The 8,917-nt window shown below is 31.3% G+C and overlaps 1 protein-coding gene across 2 annotated transcripts in view; it reads right to left on the bottom strand.

Annotated features, from left to right (window-relative positions):
• Positions 1-8,917, bottom strand: part of Brinp3 (BMP/retinoic acid inducible neural specific 3) — a 457,113-nt gene that overhangs the window by 155,501 nt on the left and 292,695 nt on the right. For both annotated transcript variants that reach the window (XM_004643978.2, XM_004643979.1), the window contains one exon: positions 1,849-1,954. In XM_004643978.2, the coding sequence (XP_004644035.1) occupies positions 1,849-1,954 (106 nt within the window). The remainder of the gene's footprint in view (positions 1-1,848; positions 1,955-8,917) is intronic.

Below are 8,917 nucleotides of genomic sequence, written 5' to 3'. Positions count from 1 at the left end.
TAATTCTAAATGGCATTCAATAATAAATATAAATTTCAAAGATCCCCAGATGTTCCTCTTTGATTTTCAAACTTTTTATTTTGATTAAAAGGTCAACACACACACACACACACACACACATATGCAAATTACATGCCTGTTTTCATGTAATCTTCGTCTATATGAATGCAGTCATATAAGAACATATAAAGAAAAAGACCTAACCTAGTAACATAATAAGATTCCTTAAGAGCATCAGTATTTTCCTCTGCCATATTCAATGAATCCAAAATTTTCCCTTTCTAATAAATGAACAATATTAATATTGATGGAGAAAAGTGGAGTCATTTGCATTATTTTACAAAGTACAGATATACCATGAAAATGAGTCTGAATAGAAGCAAAAACATTATCTTTAGGTTGGAAGATCTGGTGAAATTCAGAATACACAGACTGGTGAGATCTGAGAACTGATTTTCCAGGATGATCTTGAAAAGACATTGCTACAGTCATGTGTGGAAATAAAGTTACAAGGAAGTAAAAGTACAAGTTTGGCAGGTAGGAAAGAAAATAAATAAATGCAAATTGTGAGTAACACTGAGAAAAATAGAAATGAAATAGTCGTGTTTTATTTGTTTCTTTCATTACTTTTTAAGATTGAAACCTGATTTTTTTGGTTCTGCAATGTAAAATTATTGTAAACCCCTTCAGTGAGACAAACAATAAGAATCAAAATCTTGTAAATAAATAATCAGTTCAAATAATTAAATCAATCCAACCCTTTTTATTCTCTTTTGATCCAAGTGAATATTTTGATGGAAAGTTAATTTGCGCATTAGGAAAGAATAAGCAGTAGAGAGCTACAAGTAATACTGGTTTACTAAATTTCAATTTAAATTAGAGAAAATATTTCATTAGCTTTTCAATTTACATTGATAAACTGGTTAGCAATTAAAGCATAAATATTTGCATAATTTATTTGTTATAGGTATACAATTGAGGATAAATATCATTAATTCATTTTGATTAATTTCAACAACACAGTGTGGCTACATTTATTAAGGCAGAAAAGGAGAGCAAATGGGATTTCTAAATAATTTGAGCATTTATATGCAAAATTAAATAAAATAAATACAGTTTTTCTGCATAGCATTCCAAAGTATGTACTAAAGAAAAACTCAATATTCTCTTTGAACATTCAACAAATTTTAGAGAATGCCATCATTTTCCTAAAATAATTCTACTATAGATATGAAAATATCATTATTCATTACCTTTTCTCACTTTAAAAATGAAAAAATACTTCATATTCATTTGGAAGATAGTATATAATAGTTAATTTTTCTTATGAAAAAATCTGTTGAATTATTACTCAAAATGCTGTTTCATAACATAAAAGTTAGTTCATTACTGTTGTGACAACAATCAATTTTTGCAATGGAAATAATGTCAATCTAAATATTTGTTAATAAATAGTACGTTTGTACTTATCAGAAATAAGAATTCCATTAACTGCAAGAAGAGGTAGAATTTACACAGCTTAGGTTATGCGATCAGTACACATGATTGCACCTTTTACAATCATCAGTGAGAAAAACAATGTCAGATTTATTAAAAATAGATTTACTGAGACAATACCATAAGCAAAAACGAACGTGAGGTATAGTAGAAAACTATAGTGAGTGGTTAAATTTTAATCTTTTAATTATGAAACTAGCCTTTTAAGAGGGTTTAAAAGTTTAATGCACTCTGTGTGTGTGTGTGTGTGTGTGTGTGTGTGTGTCTGGCTTATTGTAAAACAAAAGAAATTATAAGTTGATAGAATGTCACCCAAGCTGATTGAGAACGAATGAAATTTTACCTACGTACCTTGCAACTGAATCTTATTCTCAGGACTCTGAACCAGAACAGAACTGACAGAATCTAGGTTGTCATAGTTACTGCAGCCGAGAGGACCAGTCCGTGTCTCTGTTACCTGGTGGAAAAAAAAAACATCTTATTACATAAATCAGCCTTTACAATGCTCTCTAAGTTCATTGTACTTGTCACACATTCTTCAATTGATGGCTAAATTCCTGAAAGATCTTGGATCTTACACACACAGGCAACACATGCATCCCAGCACAGACAAGAGCATTAACTTCTTTTTCCCTGACTTCATTTATTACTTGGTTTGGCCTATATCTTACAGAAAAATAATGGAAAGCAACTTTGGCCAAAATACAACTCATAGAAGATCACTGATATTACCAAAGACATAAAAAGAGCAATAATATTTAAGATACAAAGAATTTTGACATATAAAAATTGCATTACTTTGTTCTCAATAAATTAAAGCCATTGACAATCTGTTGTGCAAAAACTAATTAGTGTTTAACACTTCTTATTAAAAACCTAAATATTCCACTGTTCTGATAGCATCAAAGCCTGTACCAAAATATTATTCTCCCTATTCAGCAAAACAATCTTAATTCTATACTTTTGGTTATATAAGACTCCAACTTCCATCCTACCTTGAATAAGTTAAACTTTGGCTAACAAATTTTATCTGTCCTTTAAAAACCCACGCAAGTTATTCCTTCATTCTTCCTAGTTTTTCAATTTTTCTATGCAATTGTGGTTTTCAATTAACTGTCTCATTACTTGATTAAGGAGTCCCATACTATGGACTGAGTTTTCCAAGGTTCTCTTGAGATAGATAGTATCAGAAGATTATGACACTGATTCTAATCAGTTATATGAGACTTAAATTCAACCTTCAGATTAAATTTTTAAAAATTCATCTTGCAGCATAAGAGTATGTTAATGATATTCTTTTTAACTAGATATACTGATTTCAGTAACAAAAATGTATGTTTGCATAACATAATTTAAATGTTTTTACCCTGTGATTTACAATATTCCTATTGCTACCTACTAATTTAAGCTAAAAATTGAAGCCTGCAGTACTTTCACTTACTTATTTTTTAGGTACTGGGGATTGAACTCAGGATGTTGTTCTTGCAGGCAGGCGCTTAGGCTGCTGAGCTATCTCCCAGGGTCCATTCAGTACTTAATGCATAATATTGTCATATTATGGAGTTCCTTTGTGTTTCTAAGGTAATTTTTGTTCACTTATTTATACGTCTTCTTTAGTGTTCCTCAAAGATCCTCCTGCCATAGGATTTTTGATTTGTTGAATCTGTATATGAAATGTTCTTCCTCAAAATATACCAAAATTTATTCCTTCAGATTTTTTCAATTTTTGCTTGAATTTCATTCAGTTATGACTACTTAGACGAATGTCATACAAATTAATACTCCTGTTTTAAAACCACATTTTCTTTCTCTTTTATCTTATTCTTTATCATAGTACTTACTACCTTTTAACTTGTCCCATAATTCATCATGACTATTTTGTTTTCACCCACGAGAATTACAATAGCCACAGTACAGAAAATATTTATTCTTTTGTCCCTTCCAATAACCCTAGTATTTCTTTGCCATAAACCTTAATTAAGAAACAAAGAAGGAGGAGTCATGAGGAAAAAAATTAATCAAGGAACCAACAAGGTCATGTTTGAGATATGAAACCCTAAACTAGGTAGTGACAGATGCATCAAAGCAATTAAGTTCTGAGAAACAAAACTGGAAAGATTATGAAACAATGAAAATATAGAATGATCAAAAGAAAAAAGGATACTGAAGTTCACAGTGTAAGAGACGAGACATGAGCTCCGTTGTGGAAGATACGTACGAGAGATGTCTGAATACATTGACACTATGGGGGAAGCAGCCAACGGGAAGAACACACGTGAGAGTCTGTGTTATGGCCACTAATTCAAACACGATCTCAGTACCACAGGAATCACCAAAATCAAAGACAATAAATAAAGACAGGGAATTATAGGCATAAGCTGTGAGATGCATGATACTTACACATAATTTGCATCATGAAAACTCACATTTTCCAAATATTAAGTCCTTATCAAGTGACTGTGTGGTTTATTATAAGTAAAGTATTGCTTATTGCTAATATTACACTGACTTGGAGTTTCCCTTTGTTACTGTTTCATAGTGGTGATAAAAGCAATATACTGTTCAGATAAATAATTTGTTGTGTTGGGTTTAATATACACATTTATGTGTTTAATTTGCATTTCTATGTACATATCAGCAGTTAAACAAAAAGGAAAGGGTGAAGATTAAATACATGACTGAAATTTTAATGTTTAAGATAATTTAAAGTTTCATTCCATCCAATAATGTGACTTATTGCCTTCAGTACACACACACATGCAAAAATATTATAAATTGCACATTTTACTTTCAGCAAGTTTCTAAATAAAATTAGCTTTCAGCCCAGGTACGTTCAGATTTCCTGAAAATTAGAAGGCAATACTCTATCATTTAGTTTTATTGTTGTTCTGTTTTGCTTTTTCAGATAAAATCATGTGTAGTTCCCCAGGCTGGCCTCAAGGTCTTGTCTAACCTTCCAAGTAGCTGGGTTTACAGGAATGCCAACAACCCAACTATAATTTTTTTTAAATTTTTAAAAACATGCATTTGGTACAGGGTATCACTTTACAGCTTGGACTGGTACTGATCCTCCTGTTTTTAGCCTCCTTAAGGCTGGGATTACAGGCATGTACCAACATACCAGGCTGGCTCAGTATGCCCAGGGGTGAGGCCAGCCTGGCATGTGGTGCTGAGGAGTGAACCCTGTTCCCTGTGCTTGCCTAAGCAGGTGCTGAGGCCCCTGAGCTAGCTTGCTGACCCTTAAAGTTTCTGAATAAATATATAATAAACACGATCTTTTTATCTGTACAAGAATTTCTCTTTTTATTAGTCTATTATTACTGTGTTCTTGATATTAAGTGTAAGGGTAATAAGGAATTTATAAATGTAATGGTTATAATCTCTGTATCTATTCTTATGTATTGCACTCATTTCTCATCTTTCACCATGAACAACAATACAAGTGTAGCATCATGCTTTTAATTTTATTTGTTCATGTATCTTCTTACAACTGAATTCAGTTATTCTTTACAATTTGATTTACAAATTTAAAACTCATAAGATTCTATGAAATACACCTCTTTTTCTATTGCATCTTATTTACATATATTGCATTTCTCAGTAGTGTCAGCAATAATGAACGTGCCCATATGCAGGTTATTTTAATGTAATAATGAAATTAACATAAATAAAAAATAAGTGACACATTATCATAGAAACATTTCTGTAGAGTTACTCATCTGGCAGAATTGAATTATGTAAATATGCCACCAAGAGTTTGAACTTTTGATCATCAGCTGATGTATGAAAGTCAGATTTAAGGTTCTTCGTTTAGGAACATAGGTGTCACACATTAGCTACACATAAAAATGATGAAATGTGACAATAATCCATTACTGATTACAGTCCAGGTTTAAAGAAATAGCACACTTGAGGAGAAAAAGCACTATATTAATGGGAAAGGAGATGTGAAAGGCAAAGACACACAGCTTAGAACACAAAGAACACAGGCTTTGAGATGTTACAGGACATGTAGCTGTGAAGGAAAACCACGTGGAAGCTGATGCATGCTAGATTGTCTGGGCCTGTGAAGGAAAATCGTAGAGTGTGTGGCACTGAGGGTGGAGCTGAACCAGCTGTGGGATGAAGATTCGATAATTTTCAAAAATTTAAGAAAAACTGATCTTTCAAGTACGTCCAGCATGTTTTTGCTTCTAGAACCAACAGTTTGTGTGAACAAAGAAAAATTACAAATTAAAAAATCAGTAAGTGTGCAAAAAGTATAATGAACATACATACATACATATTTTTTTTATTTATATATATATACTTAAATATAATTCCTTATTTTTCTCTTTTAACTTGACCTAATTTCAATTAATTATTGTCTGTATTTTCCTACTTGGAGAGTCTTACAGAGAGTACAAAAATAAACTTCTTACTTCTTAATTTAAAGATTTGTTTCCTAAATAGATATATAATCAAATTTTATATTTTAAAAGTATAAATTGAAGTTTACTTAGCATAGAATACAGTGTGTACAGATAATTTACTTATAAATGTATATTTGCTACTTTATGTCAAATTTCTGTCTTAAAAATTTAAAAGATAATCATTTCCTTAAGTTTACTTTGCCAAATAAGAGCTTCGCAATTGTGAAATTAATTCAACAACTGTTAGAAAGTATAAAAAAATCAGAAAAAGAAGAGTAACTAACTAGATAAATATATTCTTAAGTAGAAATATTATTAAAAAGCTTATTGTTTTTGAATTTATATATTATAAATATTAAATATTTCCAGAACAAATTCTATCTAATAAAAGGATTATTTTTAAAAGTAGATCAAAATGAGCATATCTGGATAGTAGTTCTGTCACTAGAAGAGAACCTTTCTCAGTTGCAAGTGCCTGTTTTATTTTATTTTATTTTATTTTTATATTTAGGACAGGGTGTACAGGGTGTACAGGGTCTCACTGCATAGATCGACCCTCCTGTTTATAGCCTCCCAAGTGCTGGGATTACAGGTATGCAGCACCACATCCATTCTCAAATGCTTTCTCAGAGCAGCCCCAGTGGGCTGGGCCAGCACAGCAGGTGGGGGTGGGGGGCGTTTTGAACTTCTGGTCCCTGCTCAAGTATCTGTTTTAAAATAGTTCAAATTTCTGTAGCACAGGTCGATTGTGAAAATAAAATTACATAATCTATGAGAAGCCCTTACCATTGACCAGTCCAACAATAATGATCTCAAAAATGTGTAGGATTATTAAGTGCTTACTACTGAATAACCAAGTGTAATACCCAGGGATTATCTAATTTATACTCATGAGAATTATCCATCTCCAAAGCCCTAATCAAGATTGTAGTACTTTTCCTTATATCATTACTGTATGGTAATATATTCATTTATTGATCAGATGGCTGCAAAGTTGTCATCTGAAATCAAGATTGCATTTGAAACAGACTATGTACATTTTTTACCTAAGTCACATAAATATATGACTAAAGCATAATATGGTAAGAAGAATTTAAATAACACTAAGCCAGATATAAGAGTTAAGGAAAATTTGAAAGTTCTGATACCTAAAATAATAATGAACAGGGACAAGCAATAAAAATAACAAAAAGTTCATTCTTTTATATAATCATAATTTAGTAATCTACCAAAAACCTAACTGAAGAGGAAAAATATTTTTCATGTTGAGCTGTAGATTAACAAAAAATGTACCTGTGCTTTCCAAAATTATACATATATGTATACATAATTTTATATATTTAAACCTGCTATTGCTCTAGGCCTCTTTCAATGTGAAATAAAGTAATGATTCATCATTTTGACTGAAGTGTTTATTACTTCTTGACAATAAATGCTTAATCTTATGAATATTACATCACATCCTATAATTCCACAAAATGTATACTTTATTTAAAAATCTACATTGTTAAAGCATATAATATTCCTAGGAACTTCATCTAATATTGAAGCAGAAGTAATTTATGTTAGTGTTTAACTCCCCCCAAAAAATCTGAGTGTGTTTATTCCCCCCTTCAATGACTTGTCATTTATCAACTGTTTGCTGGTTTGTAACACAAAGAGAGTAGCAATATTCTTCCTTGTTCCAACGTGTCATTTTTAATAATAAAAATAATAAATGGCCATGTAGGAAATCCAAGCAATGTGATAAATTACTAGCCCAGAGGAACAACTGTTAATATTTTTCTACTTTTGTTTGTTTACATGCATCCTCTTCTTTGACAAGAAAACAGTTGAAATTGTGAGCAACTATTTTTCAGGACTGTTCTTTATTCCTAGCCCTCAAATTCATGATCTTTGTCTTTTCACATCTCTCTCATTAAAATTATTTTTTTTCCAACTTACATTCCTTTATAGCAATTGAAGCACTGAAATATTGGTAAATACATTATAGCTCTTCTGTAAAACAGTTATGCCAAAGGTAAGAATCTAGGATTTTCCTTCTGAGATCTTTCTCCGTTTGAGACTACATCTTACACAGATAACCACAAAAAAAAGAAAAAAAATGTTGATGTTTAAAAGGATATTTTCCCTATCTCATATTGCATGAACAGAAATGTTTCTAAAATTTCAGTGATTCAAGTAGGGGCTAATTCAAGTTGGTATTGGAAACAACATCCTTAACAGCTTCTACACCAGTGATTGCCTACACGTTTTTTAACTCTGCCCATGTTTTGATTACATTTTCTTCAAATCATCCTTACTCTATAGTCTACACTCTCCCTTCTTCCAAAAATCTTTCTATTCTTTAATCATCTAAAAGCATTGCTTTCATAGATGAATTTCTACTAGTGCATGTACACTGCATTTGCCTAATTCTATATTTCTCATTCCTTAATGTATATTATAAGGGCTAATATTGATTTTGACAAAGAATTTTCTGTGAACATTTTCTTATGGTGTTACTCATTCTATGGTATTGTGAATATTAACATTATTGGTTCAAATAATTACAATCTATGCAACCAGTGAGTGACTCATACCCAAAACATATGATGAAATTCTACAAAACAATAATAAAATGGAAAGGATAATCTTGAAAAGATACTAGATAATATCTGTAGTTTCAAATATAATTGCCCTGCTTTCAATTTTCTTATCAAGTTGATAAAATTTAAAGGCACAATGAGATATCATGAGCCACTTACCAAAAATGCCTCGCAAAAGTATAAAACCAGAAAAAAGCAGGTGTTAGCAACACTACAAAGGAATCAGAATTCTCTTACACTGCTTCAAGTGGTGCACATTGGTAAAATCTTTGACACTGTATAAGTAGAAAAAAACCATGTATTATGAACCAACTGTACAGCCAACCAAAGCTGAGTAAATATGCAGCAAAGGAAAAATACAGAGATTCATAACATCACCATTTTCCCCTCCTTTTTCTGTCTTTCTTTCTTCCTTTCTTT

This window comes from Octodon degus, unplaced genomic scaffold (assembly GCF_000260255.1).
Source record: "Octodon degus isolate 3935 unplaced genomic scaffold, OctDeg1.0 scaffold00188, whole genome shotgun sequence".
Classification (NCBI taxonomy): Eukaryota; Metazoa; Chordata; class Mammalia; order Rodentia; family Octodontidae; genus Octodon; species Octodon degus.
This window is presented reverse-complemented; position numbering and strand designations above follow the sequence as displayed.